Below are 20015 nucleotides of genomic sequence, written 5' to 3'. Positions count from 1 at the left end.
GTATGTATGTAGCTTACCCATGCACTCATAAATCTGGAGTTACTTATCTTACTTAACTTTATTAGGGGAAAAAAGGGGGTGGGGGGGTCTTTGTGTTAAAGAAGTTAACAATGAAGAATGAGCAGAATATGACAAATAGAAAGAGAAGTCCAGAAAAATAAGTCATCAAAGTGAGGACGGGAATGAAGGGTGATGAATAGACAATGGGTTGTGTGCGGTTTGTGTGTGTGTGTGTGGGTGTGTGTGTGTGTGTGTGTGAGAGAGAGAGAGAGAGTTGTCCAGGGTGTCTGTGTCCAGCCCTCTGTGAGTAATGTGTCTGAGAGAGGAGCTTTCCTAATGAAACACTTTTCTTGGAGTGATAATTACACCAGTAGAAAGCAAGGACACCTCCAGTCAATGTGTGAAACTCAGCTTACTAAAACACAAAGTTTCTCCCTGGCTACTCTCCCTCTCACCCTCTCTCTCTCTCTCTCTCTCTCTCTCTCTCTCTCTCTCTCTCTCTCTGTGTGTGTGTGTGTGTACACACTTTCATAGTGTGTAAATGGGAGGCTGACATTATAAGCTTTGCTTAATAATCAGCCCAATAAGTGAGAGCAGACCTTCTCCCAGATGTGTTTGTGTTTTTCTTTGGCGGGGATACACGAGCTGACATTTACATGAGCTGAAGAAGCCGATTTAATGCATTCACTTTCTATAAGCTTACTGTATATCAAGGCAGCTTTCTGTCACGGAAGGGTCAAAAATGAAATTATATTAAGTTTGCCTCCTTCCCCCCTTCATGCCTTTGGTTCCTTCTTCCCTTTTCCCTCTCTGATTCCAATCTTTTTGGCCCAGCTGACTGACAGCCTCTGCTTTCACTGCATGTCACAGTGGTTGAAATCTCACTGAGGGGCTTGATGCAGATAAGCAGTGGAGATGTGGATAAGCAGTGACAGAGCTGGGGCTTAGATAGGGAGAAGAGAGGAAAAGAGAGATAAAATTCGATAAAAATGTATTGGAGATGCACAAATACACAAAAGATACCTGTGTCTGTAATGGATTTTGCAGGAAATCTTGTATCACACTTCAACAGCCAAAGAATTTAGTTAAACAAATCAGACCAGCAGAACAATTCAATTATTCTGCGTGGCTTTAATAAATGTTTGATATGCATTACATGGGAACTTTCTAATTCAAATTTTACGATTTAACAGTTAGGGCTTTTCCCATTAATTCTCGACACACAAAGTTACAATTTGAATTTCGAGCGTTTATTAAATAAATATGAAAAAGTCTAACAGAATTATAGCGGGAGCAGGATAGGGTGGAGATTAGCGCACATGAGTAAAACAAAAGTTTCAACTACCGGTGCGTTTATAATACAAAACTCCTGGCATGTGCGCGCTGGGATCTGGCAGATGAACTATTTAATTCTGCGCTTTAATAGATTTTTCCGGCTTCTTGGAAATGTGGAAATGCCTCTGCTCCTTTAGCGCATGTACACTTTTCCACAAAGTGCAAGTAAATCTCTTTGTTTGTCCTGCTCTCTCTGCTGATGAGATTTTGAGTCGCTCTAATTTCTATATGTGTCCATAAGGCTTTACAGATTTACAAACAGTAGCATCTGGACGCTCGCCTTTCGCCGCCTGTTCAAAACTCCTCAGAAACTTAAGAATTACTTCCCCTTTGGGACTGACTGTCAGAGAAAGCACTTCTCCCCCAAAAATGTCTTGTGTGTTGTACAAAAACAAGAATTTAATTTTGCTAAACTCATAGCTTAAGCGCAAATACACAAGATCAAACATTTCGTTTTTTATTATTGTGAGTCCATTTCTCTTTAAAGTTTGGTCGATTGCATAAGGAACTCATAACTTTCCTTTTGATTTGCTGTGGCTTACTTCTACCTTCACATCCAACAAAAAGACAAACGGGTACATGGCATCTTGTACTAGAAAGCATTTTATGAAGCAAACATCTACATCTCTGCTGCATCACTGAAATTCTCTAAAAATTGGTGTGGATCACGGATATAATTTTGGGTGGGGGATGTTTAACCATGCACATGTCACCAGTCTTTCACAGGGTGTGGGTCAATCAGAGACATGAGTAGAGTGTTTATTTATCAGGAACTGTACTGTAGGTATATACTCACTGGTCACTTTATTAATTACATCTTGCCAGTAACAGGTTGGACCCGGTTTTACCTTCAGACTTGATTTAATTCTTTGTGGTTCAATTCAACAATGTGCTGGAAACATTCCTCAGAGAGTTTGGTCCATATTGGCACGACAGCATCACACAGCTGCTGCAGATTTGTCGGCTGCACAACCATGATGCAAACCTCCCGTTCCACCACATCCCAAAGGTGCTCTGCTGGATGGAGATCTGGTGACTGTGGAGACTGTTTGAGTTCAGTTAACTGGTTCAAGTAACCAGTGTGAGATGGTTTGTAACATGTTGTGTTATCAAGCTGGAAAGAGATATCAAAAGATGGGTCTCTCTTGTAAATGAGAGTTTCAATGGATTACTCGTATAAGATAACGGTTCAATCAATTTAAAAAGAGCAACATACTCAGGTAGGCTGCAACATTTTAAGAATACCAAGGAACCCAAAGTGTGCCAAGAAAATATCTCTCACACCGTTAAACCATCACCAGCTTAAATTGTTCATACAATATTAATGGGAATTTAACATAAACTTTAACCCATTTGACTGCACTTTGTGTTTGTGTGAAACTGCACTTCTGACGGACCCTGATTCCTTCCTGGACATGTTTCCCACATCTTCTGGTCTTGGTGAACTCTCTGTTGCCCTGTCTAAACTCACACAGAAGATCATCTTCTTTGGACAATGGTGTTTCTTTTGAACTTTTGATTTGTACTGGCTAACTGGTGTATTTTTATTTATTTATTTCATTTTATTTTTTCCTTTTCTTTCCTGTTTTTCTGTTTTTTCTTTTTTTTTCTGTGCTTAAATGTTATTGTTTTTGAAACTTATGTCCTTTGTCTGGTGTGACGTTATGTAACTTTGAACTTAAAATCTTATAAATAAACATTAAAAAAAATTGTTCATACAAGTCAGGATGGCTCTGTGCTTTTATATCGTTTATATCAAATTCTCACTCCACCATCTGAAAGTCACGGCAGAAATTGATACCCATGAGACCTGGTAACATTTTTTTCTAGGCTTCAATTGACTCATTTTGCTGAGCTTGTGTGAATTGTAGCCTCAGTTTCCTCTTCTTATCTGACAAGTACGGTCTTCTGCTGCTGTAGCCCAGTGTGTTCAGAGATGCTCTTCTGCATACCTTATTTGCTTATTCGATTTACTGTTACCTTCCTGTCACCTTGAAGTAATCTGGTTATTCTCCTCTGACCTCTGGCATCAGCAAGATGTTTACACCCAGGGAGCTGCTGCTCACCTGACATTTACTCTTTTCCAGACTTATTTTCTGTGAACCCCAGAGATGTCTGTGTGGGGAAATCTGAAAGAAGATCAGCGTATTTTGAAATACTCAGACTAGCCTGTCATGCACTAACAATCATGCCAGGTTCAAAGTCACTTAAATCACATTTTTCCTCATTCTGGTGTTGATGTGAGCTTCAGCAGGTCGTTATCACCATCCCTATATGGAAAACTGCAATTAGATGCTGCCGTGTGATTGGCTGATAAATACCTGCTTTAACGAGCAGTTATATGAGTGGAACTAGTGTAGTGCTTGAGAGTAAATTTTAGATACTTTACAGTACTATTCTCAGTTTGAGAGGAAAATATTTTCCTTTAATTTTCCTGCAACTTTTTACAGAAAAGTTTATAATTATGATTGATGACATTAAAACACCCAAAACAGGCCATTTGCTGTGAAGAGCAAGGAAGGAGCCTTAATCAGAGCTTTTAAATACAGATATGGATTCAGGTGTGAGGCTTCTGTCTCTACTGACAGTGATTGTTGTGAGATGATTGAGTGAAACCTGTGATGGTTCATTTAATTTAGTCTAGCAGTATGTTTGAGTTATGTTAGCTCAAATTATAGTAGTTACACGCTGAATGATGCAATTTTTGTTTAGAGCAATCTGTCAGCCTGTCATTATCCTGCCATATAAAAATAAATCCCAGTTAAAGTAGATTCCTCGGATTCTCTCTGAGCCTTACTGCACATCCATATTGTTAACCACAGTGCTTGTAAATCAGTGTGCATCCTGTAAACATTGTTTTAACAACAGGGATCAGGCAGTATTGTATGTTTTTGGTTAAACTACCAAACAGCACAAGACTCTGTCTATTTCCTGTAATACTGTAGTATTTTTACTATAAACATTTTTTTTTTTACTTTAAATGGACGATAGCTTTGCTGCCACCCTACGTAAAGCAGTTAAAATGCTTACTACTTCTACCAGTGGGAGGTACCATTCATATGTTGTTCATTTTAAACTTCAAGAAAGGCAAATGAAAGGCCACATATTATCTTGACAATTAATTGCATGATGGCTTTCAAGTGTAATTGGCTCATCCACTGTGGTGGAGTGCAGGTTAGACAGCAGCAGCCACTGAATGAAGAGCGATACCATATTTCAAGTCTCCTTTGTATTTGCTTGAAATTCAAATACTTCCTGTGGGTCATGTTACTGTAACTGCGCATATTTTAAATAGTAAAATATTTGTATGAACTTGGAGTTATTTCTACCAGAGTATTTGCATGTACACACTCATTTTATTTTTCTAAACAACTGTACTGTGTGCACAAATGCAGACATTTTTTTTGTTGACTTAAAATATTAATTTTGGCTAAAAGATAAAAGATTTTATTTTAAAAAATGTTTTTAAATTGGTACTATTTTTATTTACTGGACAAATTTGTGTAATTAACGTACATATTGGTAGATGCCACACAGTCACTCGCTAACGTGCTTAAATTTCCTCTTACAATATGAAAAATGCTGAAAAATGTATAATTTATAATAAAATCTTAACTGCGTGATAAAAGTTTTGTAGAACTCTCTTTTTAAACCTACATCATATGTTAGCAAAATATAAGAACATAATATATTTAAGACCTCTTTGGCAACTCTGTCACACAATCTGAATTAAGAAATTTGATCCCTCTGCTTACATGAATGACGTCTCTGCTGAAGTACAACTCAGCATTAAATCTGACATCAGAAACTCTTGATTTTTTTTTTTTGTGGGGGGGTGTTAATTGTTGTTTTTTAAAGAAATACAGGAGTCTACATTAGGAGGCCCTCGGGCTCAGAGGAGGAACATGTTTATTAGGTAGTAATTTAAAATTTACTGAGATGTCTGGAGTTTGATTTATCTGATTCTGGAGCAACTGAAAACATTAGTCCAGATTGTCATTTGACATAGTGAACAAAAATATTGACTTAATCGTTGAGGAATGATATACTGTTTTTATACAGTCCCATTTTTCTGGCCCTCAAATGTGGCAGGACAATTTAATCCAACTTTTTTGGCATAAGTGTGGGTCGTTTTTGTCATTATTGCTCCTTTTAAGCAGATAAAAGGTCTGGAAATGACTCCAAGCATGGTATTGGCATTTGCTATGGGGCTATGAAATCACAGTTTGCAGTTAGATGAGATCGTAATGCAAGTGTAAGTTGCCATATTTGCAATACAAAACAAACCCATCAGAGAAATGGTATAAAAATGCTAGTGAAGAAATAAAACTGGGGAATTCAGCAGCAAGCATTGGACGTCAGTGGATGATAGTGGAAGATGTTTGCAGGAAGTTCTCCATGTTAAAGAAATAATCCTTCAGAACATCCAGTAAAGGAGTCTTCAGAAAGTAGCCATGTAAATATCACAAACAGAGGACTTTAGCTGAGCAAATGTAGAGGCTTCCCCATCATTCTTTAAACAGAAAAGATTAAAACGAACCAAAAGATGCAAGTATTAGAAACGTATAAAGGTTAGAACTGATCTGTAAGACACTACATAACCTCTGAAAAAACTATCTTCATGTGCTTGTTTCCGTTGGTGCTGTTATACTTTCAGTCAAATGTAAAGTTGACTGTGTGGCAATTCATAATATAGAGACGCACAATGACACAAAAGATCCTGAGAAACTGACTCATTTTTGAATAGTCAGCCTCTGGTTTTCCTTGTACTTGACTGTTTGGTTCCCAACACATGAAATAATGAACTTTTTACTGGTGTATTTTTCTGGCAGCTGTTGCCATGCAGATATTTATTTTAATCACAAAACATTAAAAAGCACTCTAAGGTAAAGTTAAACTTTAAGTTAAGCTAACATATATTGAAGCTGAAGTAGTAGAAACTCCTAACTACCACTTGCAGAAGTTTTTTCACCTGAATAAATAAGGTAGCTGTGCTGCATTCAGTAAATGGAAAGCCAGCAAGAAAGAAATATATATACTTCTATTTAATGCCAGCCACTAAAACAAGTGCCAGTCTTTCAGTCTTTTGGCAATGAACTGTTGTTTCAATAACAACAACTACTTTTTGTGCCTGTATTTTTAAGCCTGTAATTATCCCGCCTACAGTATTAGTAAGTGAAATTATAGCTAAACATATCAAACATATCAAAATTAACAAATTGACAAACATATCATTTGTCAATTTGTTAATTTTTCATTTAATTTGGCTTCAGCACCAATTATTGAACTTAAACAGCCAACTGTTTCTTCACAGAAAAAAATAGCTGATTTCTGTTGGGTAAAGTTGATGTTGTCAAAACTCTGTTTCTGGATTTCAGGGTGGTATTTACCACTGTCACAGGGATCTCACATCTAAGTAATCTCATTTCTTTTTTTCCTCATTTCTTTGGATAAGATCCATTCATCCATCTCTCCATTCTCTTCTGCTTATCCTTATCAGGGATGGATAAGATGAATTAATCAACTCTTCTCCATTTGTCTTTGGGTGCTCCACAAGGCTCTGCCTTGGGCCCACCTCTGTTTATATTATTTATCAATAATCTTCCATCTGCCTGTCCTTTTGCCAATATCTAATGTATATAATAATTATGTGTATAATATAACAAAAGTCATTAATAAACACAGCTTGGGGGTTCAAAATTGTAACTTGGTATGGTAGAAAAAGCTGTTTTTTATTTAAAGATTAGACATTTTTTGAGTTTATGAACAGAGAAACAATGGCACTTCACAGGAGCGACAACAGGAGAGGAGTGCATTTTTCCACTCAAAAAACTAACTTTTAGTGATTTTAAATAGCTTTTTAAAGCTGCACTACAATGGAATTAGTATTTGCTGGGAGCAACCATGCAACTGCCCACATATTAACTGTCCTTAAAAGAAAGGGTTAATTAATATTTGTCTGTCAGCAATAAAACTCAGTGGCATATTATTTTGTCAGCATATTTGTGTTCAAGTCATCTGTTCTGTCTTATTGCCACTCTATCATCATATACCTTCATGCTTGTCTATTTTCAGTTTGCTTTTATTGTATTATGTGGATTTATGTATTTTATATACTGTGAATGCTTTTTATGTCTGTGCTTCTGCTTTGCACGTTTTGTTAGTTTACAGCAGCAGAGAAGAACTGGATCTTATTTTGTCCATATATCGTGTGTGTCTTGTATTGGGAGACTCTTGGATGTTTTATAGTTAGCCTCCTATCTAACTACAGTGTATTTACAACATTGTTTAAATTTGATTGTCCATCATTCCATCTATTTTCTTAACCAGTTATTAGGGTACTGGGGATACTGAAACCAGTCCCATTGTCAAAGGTTAGATATACAGGGTTTAAACAAACAAAATAATAGATTCCACCCTGCAAAAATAAAATACAATTCATACAATAAATAATATAAACGGTGTTGCAAAGTAAGTACATTTTCTCGAAAGCTGCACTATTTTGTAGGGCTAGTTTTAATGTATGCTACTCGGTTACAGTAAAAATTCCAATTGTCCATAGAAAACAGGTGATCATCGTAATGTAATAAACCACAGAAGGTGATAAATTGATGAGCTAAAACAGTCAAATGCATCATGCATCAATAAGAATTTAAACATAGAGCAATGTTAAAATCCATGAAGAAATTGCTACCTTTGATCACCTTAGGTGTATTTCTTTTTCCTGCATCTTTAACCTCCTAGGACCTGGAGTCCACATATGTGGACATCACATTTTGGGTTATTTAGACCAAAATAGTTAATTTTGCTCTACAAGCGCCTGATATCCACTTATGAGGACATTATACTGCTACTGTTCTATCAAGATTTTAAACGAATATCCTCATATGTGGCTCTTATTTTTTTTTAAATAAAAATAAGGTAAAAAAAAAAAAAAAAATCTGGTAATTCTTTGTTTTTACATTCATCGGGCCCCAATGTGACCAAATATCAAAGAGAAATTAAAAATGCATGCCGTGGAAGAGTCCGGGTCTTAGGAGGTTAAAGCTTTTAAATACAAATTCACAGATATGATTTTCTTGATCTGAATAACACAACACCTAAACACTTTTCTGCATCGCTGATCCTTCTACATTTTGTCAGTGACTTACTTAAACATCATTTTTGGTCCTATATCAACAATGTGACATTGCCACGTTTCCTCAAGGATTTAACTACTTCCTCCATCACTGTACACCAGAGCATGTTTAAAGGTTATGGCAGGAAGCTATAGACAAGAAAAATAGTGCTGGCGATCAATATCTGATGAAATTGTTTTATGTGTTTAACTCTTTTGTCAGGACAAGTCTCTGTCACTTCTATGCTTCAGTTAACCCCAATCAGCTGGTGCCAGACTCTTATTGAACAATTTGTCTCTTGGATACTGCAGATAAATAACACACTATCTTTCTGTGTGCATGTGTGGGGGTAACTCTGATGCTGAATCAATGCGACACCTCAGGGATGGCACAGTGGAGGGGGGATGCTGGGTGAGGGAGGGAGGGTCGTATGCCAGGCTCGTTCTTCACACTTTTTTTTTTTAAGGAGGGGTGTGTGCGAAATAATACCCGCTCATTAGGAGCGCGCTGGCTGCTGGTTAATTCATCCTGGACTGTCATGGGCTTGTGTACGACCCCCGGGTAACACATAAATCACACGCAGAACCAACCGGTCGACCGGCAAGCTTCATGCCCCTAACGCCGCTGATTTATCAACCAAATTACTGCGAGTCCTGCTCGGCCTCAACACTTTGCCGAGGAAATCACCGACTAACCCCTGAGCGAACCGATTTATTGAAAAGCTGTCCCCCTCCACTTTCATCTCCCCGCCCTGCCCCGCTTTCTGTGTCACTCCACTCATCTCTCACTGACTTAATTAAAATCTATCCCGTTGGCTCGCTGGCATTTATTACAACCACTGGGCTAATGAAACAAAGAATACGACAAAACCAAAGCTGCTCTGTGCCCATAAACGTTCATTACATCGCAACAAACACCCAGTCCTCCCTGCACCCACTGGCACCTAAAACAAGGTGGGCTTGTTGGGAGTGTTTGCGTCTCACTCAGCATCCAGATGCTCCAAAGAGGAGCGCGCAGAAACTATGGAGCGAAATTCAGCCTTTATATTTATTGACACTGGCTTTGAGTCTTCATTGTTTGATGTTGCTTATGTTCAATTCAGCATTTCACCTGTTTAGCTTACCTTTTAAAAAGTAAATGATTCTAAATTTGTAGGCGATTTCTTCTGGCATCCACAAAGGCTTGCGCCACTTAAAGACGGTACAGGCCATGCTTTATAAAGCTTAGAGACACAGTTAATGAAGTGTGCCATCTCAGCCACACTGTAGAGGCAGAAGGTAAGGTTAAAGCCTCCTGGTTAACTGTTTGAACACTTTAGAGAATTAAAACATTTAGGTCTGTTTAGGATTTGGAGGGGCGTGAAAGGAAACCCTGATCAAAAAGCAGCCTTCTGTTAAGAAATATAGAAAAGAAAAAGTTCATATTTAACCAGAGAAACACATATTTGGCCACTGAAGAGATTCGACATGTTTTTAAGCTGTTTTTATTTCGTTGTAAATTATAATTGGGTTATATCTAAATGATAAAACCGATGTTAACTGTGTTTTCTGTTTATCCAAAGCCCACAGACAGCATAATGATTACTGAACTCTGGTCCAGGGGCTGCTGTTCATAAGTATTCAGTAGAACAATAAAATAAACATAATGATTAACCCAACTAAGATCTCCTTTAATATAAAGGATGGATAATTTATTTGAGAAAGGACTGGTGATTATATTTTTAAAAATGAGTGATTCAAAAATGATAAGTGATGTTGATTATGCTAATTTTTTGATTTTTGATTCCCCCCCCCCCCCTCCCAAATCTGCCACAGGGGTTACGTCATGATTGAATAGGAAAGTTGATCTTAAACCTGGAAACAGAACTCAAGCCTAGAAATTTCTAACTTTGGTCTACTCTCCATCACATCTCAGTTTCTTTCTTTGTTAATAGTGCATATTCACACAGCAAACTTTCTGTTATAAAGTGCTTAACTTGAGGATGACACGTGGAAAAACCGTAAACCACCACAGTATAAGTGTATAAAGACAAAACAAAGCAGTCTGGAATAACCCAAACCTTTGACAACATGAAACAGACCTTGAGGCCTATGACTTTTTTTTTTCTTCATCATACATCTTCTACATTAAAGACTAAGAACTTGCTTGTTTACTCATATAAACCAGCTTCCTGTTAGACGGGATTCAAACCTATATTTGGCACCACACCAGGTTATAGTTGGTCACAGATGTTGGCTGTAGGCCCATTTAGAGCGGATCAAAGATGCCCGAAAGCTAATGACAAAAGCTGCTAATATAGTCCGTTCTGGAGCATGGGGAGGTGATGGAGAGACAGAGACAGATAGGTGGAGAGGGGAGGGGAGTGTAATAGGTTCTTGAAATTATGCACATAATTAATTGCGCAAATTTGTTTCTATTAAATAAAAATAACAAGAATTGAAGAACTCAATTAGTGTTAATTAATCCTGCTCGTAAATTGAACAAGAAAAAAACGCGTGGATTGGAAGCCCCTCTCTTCTTCTCTCGCAATATTTCTGTGATTCTTTCTGACCTGAGGGTTTTTCTTCACTGGTGGAGGTTATGCAGCCATCGGACTCTCCTCTTTCCTCTCCTTTCCTGGGTGCGCGCGTGTGTGTGTGTTTTCTTGCCTCTTGAGAATTGGAAATGGGGGATGGAGACGGGGAATGTGGAAGGTGCTAAATTAGCTGGCTGATCCGCGCTCATTGCCGCATACACATCCCCCTATTACTGCGCCCCAGCGCCGCTTAATATTCCGGGCATGGCGGGCGCGTCTAGATAGCAGATTTATCAAATGGGAAAATGAATGTATGATGATCAGTTAAATTGAAAATCAGCGCCGGGGTGACAGGCCGCGCTGACACCTCGGTAATTAGAAAGAAAAATGATGGCGTCCGAATGCATAATAGAGCAAAAACAATTTACGCTATCCCCCCACGCCGTAATGATCGCGCGTTCAAATTGAAAATTTCTCCCGGTTGAAATTGAATTCATAAAGTGTGATGCATGAGCGGCACGGACACAGCGGGAGGCCCTGCCCGGTCCAGGCTCGGCTTGATCGATTGGTCGTTTGTGTCGGTGCCACCAAAACATCTCTCTCTCTCTCCCTCTCGCTGGCTTTCTCTCTTTTCCTCTCTCCCCGTGTTTCACCCCACACACAGATAGATAGATAGATAGATAGATAGATAGATAGATAGATAGATAGATAGATAGATAGATAGATAGGGACTTTGCGAACTTTTCACAAAAAGTGGGAAATCACGCAAAAATCGACTAATAAATGGGAGCTGAATGGAGGTCCATGTCTGATTTCCGCTGTGCCTTGTTACATTGTTACGTCTGCAAATAAAGGTTAAGATCATCACTTCCAAAATGTATTAAGGCCAGGCACTTCGAGACGCTTTGGTTCGTTTATTTGTGGCTCTCAAAGCTGCTCGTGAGGAGGCACGTGTGTTGGCCTGGGTTATTGTGGACGCCTGTTTTCTACCCATAGGTTTATAGGTTTAATCTATTTTTCAGTTTATTCCTTTAATTATTTGGAAAGAAGGGAGGGGTCCAATTTTATAGTCTACCAAAGACTCATTTGTGGTTTGTTATGTCTTGCAGCACAGTTTCCGCACACACACAAGGCCCTGCTGAAGGGAGATCAGACCTATATTTTCTAATTAATCGCTCTCTCGAAACTAACCGATTATAATAAAGCGGTTTCACCCGCCAAATAAAAAAAAAGAAAAGAAAAGAAAAAGAGAGAGAGAGAGAGTATAAAAGTCGGAATTTCACACAGCGCACGTGGAATGAACAATTTAATGTGATTGTTTCGGTCGAAGGGGACGTTTCCCGAGGCCTTATGGGAAAATAATGTCCTTATGAATTAAATAATAGGGTTATTACTTTCATTGATTTTAGCTGTCTGGGAATTTAGTGTTCGGCTTCGGTCTTAACCCATCCTCCTCCTCCTGCTGTTTCTTCCACTCTCGCTCCCCTCCTCGTCCTCTTGTCTAATTATTTTCCTGTAAAGCCCCCCCTCCCCACCATCACCACCAGCTTCCTGCCGCGCAAATAGCAGAGTCACCGAGCGAAAATTATGTAAATATTATTAAAGGGACTCAGGCACGGAAATTCATTTTAGGTCGGCGCAGCAAAGTAAAGCTCCGTCCCTCGGATCCACCTCAATTTATTTGCAAATAAAGGCGAGGTGACCGGGAGGGATCAGGGATATTTAGCCGGGCTGTCAACACGGCTCCTCTGCGCACTGCGCTCCGGAATTGATGGTTTTAATAATTGGGATTTCAGTTTCCAGGGAATTGGTGGCGTTTACACTTCATAAGCTAAACACACTCTTTTCTAAACGGGGCGCACGCCCAATGAGCGCGAGCGGGCACACACCTGGCACATTTCTACGGAGGGGTGGCGGTGGTGGGGTCTTCTAAATATCTTTAATACGCCCATTCTTCACTTTCCTTCACTTTTTCTTTCTGCTCAGACAACAATTGGTCAAAAAAAATTATTAATGCAAGCCCCGCACATCACTCGCCTCCCCTCTCTCCCCTCTCTCTCCCCTCTCCTATATCTTTATCTGTCTCCCCTCCAGGGACTCGCGGTCCTATTAGAACAAATGACGAGGGGCCCGGGCGCTTTTGTAAAAAGGAGCAGGCAGGCGGGCGCGCGCCTGTCCTATTATGTGCGACACATGATCAATAGGGCGATAACGCTGCAACATCAATATAAGCGACAGAACAATGAGGGATATCATCGAACATCTATCTTAATATAGCCGACTACAAGGGCCGTCTGACAACCGCGGCAGCTCATGAAAATTCCGCCCCACGAATCTACCACCATCTCCTCCTCCTCCTCCTCGCGCTCAATAGACTATGCGCTCTCATGCACACACGGGCACACGCACGCACACATTCGCGGTGCAGCTGGCGCGGCTATTATTTTCCCATTTCAATTTGACACCCCTGCCTTTCATGCTAATTCTATTATTGTAGGAAGTTTATGTGATTCCGTATCACTAGAAATCGGTAATGTCTAATAACCCTTTGGGCTGAAAGGAGGGGGCGGCGGCGGCGGTGGTGGCGGTGGGGGAAACTGCCTCGAGACCCGCGGCAGCCAGTGGGAAAATAATTACTTTCATATCAAAACTCAGCAGGAGGCGCAGGGTCCTATAGCCCGCGGCCACTAACCTCATTCCAGCTCGGCCTTTCAAATGAATAAATTTGTTAAAGCAATAAATACAAACAGCCAGACGGACTTGAGCCCCAGCTCCGGCTCACTACTCAGAGGGGGGAAAAAAGGGGGGATTTATCTGCTGTAACACGACAAAACTCCAGCCGCCATGATCCGAGGTTCTGCCACACAGCAGCACTCCCCTACACCCGAATCTCACCTTCTTCCCCTCCCCTGCTCCTCCCTTTTCAATATGGCCCTGGAAAGACAGTGATTCAATTTAAACAATAACTTTATTTATCAAAATGTTTACATATAAATATCATTTTCTCGTTTTTTGTTGGTTTTTTTTTTACAATATCTGAGGATTTTTGTTGTGTGTAAGATGTTTATTGTAGCCTAGTTTTTGTTACAAGTTTTTCACCAAAAAAAGGGAAGAAAACAAAAGAATAAAAGGAGAGAGAAAAAAGAAAGAACCTGCTTCTAAAGGTGTTTGAGGCCTGAAGCCCAAATATAAGGACAGCCACAGCTTTGATGGGGGGCCATCTGGATTGATCACACCTTCTGATTCAAAAATAGATGAGGATTAAGTCTCCTGATTCCTGATATGTTTTAGAGCATCTCAGCAGAGCTTTGGGAATGTTTGAATAGTCTGAGCGGTGTTCCTGGTCCTTTGTTTATGTTTGCTCCTTGAAAGTGTTAGTCCATATCGACATCCTCTCCATCTGTTCCGGGTGTTTCTTGACAGTCTGTGTTTGCCTTGAGACACTCGGAGAGGTCTGGAGACGCTTGCTCCTCTCTTGCACCCTTCTCTTTTGCACACAGCTCAGCAGATTGGCAGCCATTGGTCGCCGCCTCCAATTGAACTCTGGGACTCCTCTCCTCGCCGCTGTCGCTGGACTGCGTGGAGCTCAGCCTGACCCGAGCTGTCTGAGTTGAACTGCTTGGTGGAGAAGAAACGGGGAATCTTCCATCCCCGCAGTCACCACCACAGTCCTCCACGTCGGCTCCATCCGCTCTGCTGCTAACGTGATTGTGGTGATGCTGCGTGTCGTGTTGTATATGATCCGAGTTCAGCGGCTTGGTGATGCTGCCAAAGCTGCAGAGGTCAGAGGGAGCGGGGCTCCCTTCACTTGGCACACACCTCTGTCCCAGGCTGAGCCTGTTAATGCTGTCCTGACATGGTGTGGCCTTCAGGGCCGCTTGGGGCACTAGAAAACCCAAAGGCTGATGGGTAACTGGGTAAAGCAAGAAGTGACCTTTTCCCACCAGTGTCCTCTGATTAGGCAGCGAGGGGAAGTCCAGCTGAGATTTCCGTCGAGGCATGGTGTCAGAGAGGAGGCTCTCCACGCTGAAAGGGTTTCGTTTCTGCAGGGTGGAGGACCTCGGGCCTCCAGGGCTGGAGCTGTGCGTGCTGCCTGGTGAAACCTGCTCCGAGTCTGCTGTGGTTCTTTGGTTTTGGTGGTTTTGTAGTTGGCTGAAGTCGTGCCGTGTTTGGTCACAGCTGGATTCAGTTTGGTGTCCTCCCGTACTCTTCGATGCTGGCAGTTCTATGTGAAGAGTAAGGTTAGAAGACTGCTGCTCGCTGTCAGTGAACTGGGAGACCCCGCTGTCGCTCTCCGAACCGCCGGGTGTGTGGAAGCTGTCACCTGCGAGGAGTTTATTCTGGGACTTGAGCAGCTTCCTCTCCTGTTTCCTCTTCTTCTTCTCCTCCCGCTCGCGCTCCCTTCGTGCTATCTCCTCCGGGTCCATGGGCTCGCCGCTGCAGGTGGTCGGGTGGGAGTTGTGAGCAGGTCGACCCGGCCCTTTCTTTGTGTTCTCCTTTTTTCTCCATTTAGCGCGTCGGTTTTGGAACCAAACCTATGCACATGTACACACAAATATACACATGAAAATACATGCACAGGTGGAACACTAGCACACAAGGTGAATTTTGCAGGAGAATGGTCTTTTTTTCACAACAACATATAACAAAAAGGACTTTTAAGCAAATGTCATTTTATACATCCTGTTGCTTTGGTGAATTTTGACAGAATTAAACTGAATTTTGTTTTAATAGTTTATCAAATATTAAAGGGTTTTTTAGGCGAATCTGAAAAAAATGCTGAGGGGATTTGCTCCTTTTCCTTTATAATTTTTTTTACCTGCTGTTGTTACAGAAATACTCATCCAAGACTCAATTTGCATTTTTATCAATTTGCTAACATATTACAGCCTATCAGAAAAAAAATACAATCCACGTATCTGTTTAATAACCATGTAAATAGTGAATTACAGAATATCTTAAATTAACATGGATACCTCTAATCAAAAATATCTTCTGAATTCAGAAAGATTCCCTTTCTAACAAGCATCGGAGGAAAAAAAAAAGAATAAACTCTGTATTAATTTTTAAGGATTCATATTTTTCTTCTTTTTTTTTAATTATCACAGCCATAAAAACCATTACATGACTTCACTGAGTGGGGCTGCATTAGACAAAAGGTTTTTTAAATAGAGTGTCTGACAGCCTTATGGCAACAGCAGACCTCTCGTCTGCCAGGATAAACTGATAAAGCAGTGTCTGACCAGAAGGTAAGCACAAAACCAAAAACTGCCTGTAAATCCACCCAAATCCCACAAAGCCTCGAAACAAGTGAAATCACTGCTTTCGTTCTCCGTGTTTCTTTGTTTACTGCAGCTTTACACACGTGCGCAGCACATTAGGTTAATAGGTCACAGCGGTGGAACCTGCAGATGCGCAGATGTGCAGGTGTTAATTACGAACGAGCGTGTGTGATGAGCACCTCCGTCGATTACATTTGACTGCACACTGGCTTAAATCGGTCATATCCCGTCCGCTTCTGTGGGTCGGAGGGACTGTGGCACTTGCACGGCAATCCCTGGCTCTCCTCCCTGCGCAGCGAGCCAAGAAAGGGAGCCTCCCCCGCCCAGGAGCGCTCCACGCCCGGCCTCTGGGCGCGCTCGTGCCCGCGTGTTCGGCACTGATAAGGTCTGGAGTGGTAAAAAGATCCGAGAATATTGCATAATAAGGAGGCGAGACCAGCATCGCGCGCGACAAAGGCGCTTCTTATGAATTGTTAATGTTGGCTATATCTTTCCCCCGCAAACCTGCTGATAAAGGAGCGTTAAGAAGCTTGAGGGAACAATAATCTGCGGTTTAGGAGCGAAATCCCCAAAACAACATCAACGGAGAGCTGTGCTTCGTTGCCGCTTTCACTCATACAGCCATGTGAGAGCTATACATGGCAAATATACATGAACAGCCTCTACGGTAAATTATACAGAATATTATTTTAAACACAGCGAATTAATTACAAGCAACAAACTAGATCACGTATTAAGTTATTATTATTATTGTTGCTGTTATTATAATTAAGTCAAATTAAACCACCAATTTAACAAGTGATGATCCAGATCCTCAAAAAATAAATATTTACCTTAAAGTATTTTTATATTATATGAATGTTGTTAATAAGTTTTTATTATTTTTATTGTCATTATTATTATTATTAATAATAATATTATCAGATATACTGTAAAATTAATCGTTTTATTAATAGCTCACCAGTATTCATTATTGTTGCACTTAATAGTACTACTACTAATAATAATAGCCTAAAAGTTTTAATAAAAATGCAATAACTCAGCTTTTAAATATATATAGTTAAACTAAAATCTAATAACTGTAAATTGTTTACAAACTGACACCAGACTCTTTGTATAATAATAATAATAATAATAATAATAATAATAATAATAATAATAATAATAGCTTGGGTGTTAAAACAAAAAATGAAAGGTGAAGGAAGAATTCTATTAACTATATCCCCCCTTGGTTTGCTCAGTAAATAGCCATGTTTTTTATTAACCCATAAGTCAATAGGTTGCCTACATGCATAATTCAAAGGAGACTCTTTATTGACGCTTTGATAACTGGCAAACAGCTACCTGAATATTGGCCAGGCTAAGCCTCCACGGACCATGACAAAACTATATTGTTGTAGAGAAAATTCAGAGAAGCAGCAAAATAAATCTGGGGTCTGGTGTTGGGCTACGTCCATCTCGAGGGGAGAAAAAAGAAATATAAATGCTCCTGAGTGTGCCCAAATCTTGTGTCTAATTTGCTGTGTGCCTTTACCTGAACCCGTGACTCCACGAGGTCAAGCCTGAGCGCGAGCGCCTCCCGCATGAACACATCCGGATAGTGACTCTCGTTGAAAGCCTTCTCGAGCTCCTCCAGCTGCCACCCGGTGAAATTCGTCCTCGTGCGCCTCCGTTTACAACCGGGACTGTCCTTATCCGGGTCCCCAGAATCTGAAGACGTGTAAGTATGTGTGTGTGTATGTGTGTGTTTGCGTGTGTAGAAGTGTGTGTATGTGAGCGCACGTGTGAGTGAGGGAGAGAGAGAGAGAGACGTTCATGCTACGAGGTTCAAGTTAGCTTGTACTAGTTTGTTGTAAAACTGACAACTATCACTTTTCTTTTTGCTGTTCGACATAAACCACGTCCCGATAAATAAACAAATAATTAATGCATGACTTTATTTGATATAAGAGACAATTTTGTGTTCATTAGGCCTTTAACGTTTAATTTTGGCCAAATGAATTAGCACCCTGCAATGACAAGTTTTTATCTTAGCCTCTTCTGTAGCCTTTACCGCAAAATTACTAAAACTCTGTTTGTCTTCTTTTTCTTCTTCTTCTTCTTCTTTTTTTTTTTTTTTTTTTTTTTAAAAAACCAACCTAGGTTAAAAACTTTTAAAGACTATGTTTGTTCTGTAGGCTGATTTTCCTGTAAAATCTGGCCCCCAGAATCATAAAAAGTGGCATATTTCCACTAAAAATGTTTCAATGTAGCGAGAAAAGCCGAGGAAATTTTGATTTACCCAACTTCCTAGTACAGTACACTGTTTTCATGCACCTCTGTGTGCCTCATAAGGCAGTAAAAAAATAATTAAAAAAACAAAAAACAATAGCCCAGCCTACCTGAGAGTTTGAACTGCTGACTGTCGGAGGAGAGCAGCGAGTTAGAGCTGACCACCGAGGCCGAGCAGGAGCCGTTAAGTAATCCGTCTATAGAGAAGGGCACAGCGGCTGCGGACTGCAGCTGGTGTCCGCTAGCCAGCTCGTAGACGTGCTGGTGATGGTGGTGGTGGTGGTGATGGGGGCCGAGCGCGTACGGGAAACCCACCAACCCGCCCAAGGAGCCTCCGAACTGGGCGTGAGGATGCTCGAGTACACGGCTGTCCATGCTCGCCCGGGCTGCGGCGGGGCCGAAGTGAAGATGCAGAGGGAGGCAGTGTGGCTGAACATGCAGTCAAAACAAAAAGTCGGGCAGAGGAGGAAGAAGCGGCGAAGAGGAACCGGAGGAGGAGATACGAAGGCTGAGGTGGGGAGGGGGGGAGAGAAGGGATCCCAGGCAGACAGCCGTCTCCCACGGCCACGGTGCGGTCTGTAGTGAAACGGCGGAGACCAGGCTAGGGGAGGTATTTCACGTTTACGGTCCAGCCGATATGTCAACCCTGCTCCCTCTCTCCGCGAGCCAGCTCATTAGGACTCCTCCATCTGCTCGCGGGACCAATAAGAAACGTTAATCGCCACGTGACGTCAGAGACGCGGTTAATGGAGTAGGCTAAAGGAAGCAAAGCAAAAAGGGAGGAGAAAGAGAGAGACAGCGAGAGAGAGCGAGCTTTCCCCCCTTTCAGATCGATCGCTAATTACACCTGGCACGGTCCTTTAATTCTGCCCTGTCAAAACAATGAGGACGAGGCTAAGCTGCCGTGTGGAAATAGCTAAGTGATTGAAAGACCAACTCCATGAAATCCCCAGGAATAAACCCTGCATTTTTTTCTAGAAATAAACATTTTTTTTATTTTAACTTTTAACGCAATAACCATGCTCCCTCTTTCCCTTCACTCTCACTTCAATTGCGCGATCGTGCATGTGTGCGCGCTCCCGTATGGTGTGTAAGTGTCTTTTACGGGGCATTCGGGTGCAGATTGATCCAATAACAGCGCCTTTATTATCAGCCTCCCCGCCTTTTCCTGAGCTGTCACATTGCATTTTAAAGTACAAGCCTCTCTCCATCTCTGTAACCCCCCACCCCCCACACACACACATACACATACACACATCACCGAGCCCTCCATGACCGAGGTGTTGGTCGACTATTCATTATTTCGATTTTTTACCTCACAGCTTACACTCGTGTTTAGCTGTAAAGTGGATTGTAGACTACACGACGTGATGTTTCCAAGAATCCAATACAGTAAGTAGTCTCCGTTCAGCCTTAACTGAGCGTGCTACTGCAGGATAAAATGCTTTTCTGAGTTAGGCCATGAAGCTTTATTAGCTTTTCTGGAGCTTTTTC

At 41.0% G+C, this 20015-nt stretch overlaps 1 protein-coding gene across 1 annotated transcript; it reads right to left on the bottom strand.

Moving 5' to 3' along the window:
• Nucleotides 1-13919: 13919 nt before the first annotated feature.
• On the bottom strand, nt 13920-19181 carry LOC102795131 (homeobox protein unc-4 homolog). The gene is made up of 3 exons (XM_006804356.3): nt 18632-19181; nt 17785-17960; nt 13920-15503 (listed from the first exon to the last, which is right to left on the bottom strand). The coding sequence occupies exons 1-3, from the start codon at nt 18894-18896 to the stop codon at nt 14343-14345; spliced, it is 1602 nt and encodes a 533-aa protein (XP_006804419.1). The 5' UTR covers nt 18897-19181; the 3' UTR covers nt 13920-14342.
• Nucleotides 19182-20015: the final 834 nt, after the last annotated feature.

This window comes from Neolamprologus brichardi, chromosome 6, assembly GCF_056152115.1.
Source record: "Neolamprologus brichardi isolate AB-2024 chromosome 6, ASM5615211v1, whole genome shotgun sequence".
Lineage (NCBI taxonomy): Eukaryota > Metazoa > Chordata > Actinopteri > Cichliformes > Cichlidae > Neolamprologus > Neolamprologus brichardi.
This window is presented reverse-complemented; position numbering and strand designations above follow the sequence as displayed.

Excerpts from the sequence above, each read along its gene's own strand:
- LOC102795131 (XM_006804356.3), bottom strand. The coding sequence starts at position 18,896 with ATGGACAGCCGTGTACTCGAGCATCCTCACGCCCAGTTCGGAGGCTCC. Across the intron at positions 17,961-18,631 it reads TCAGCAGTTCAAACTCTCAG|ATTCTGGGGACCCGGATAAG; the intron begins GTAGGCTGGGCT and ends ACACGTCTTCAG. Across the intron at positions 15,504-17,784 it reads TCGTGGAGTCACGGGTTCAG|GTTTGGTTCCAAAACCGACG; the intron begins GTAAAGGCACAC and ends ACATGTGCATAG.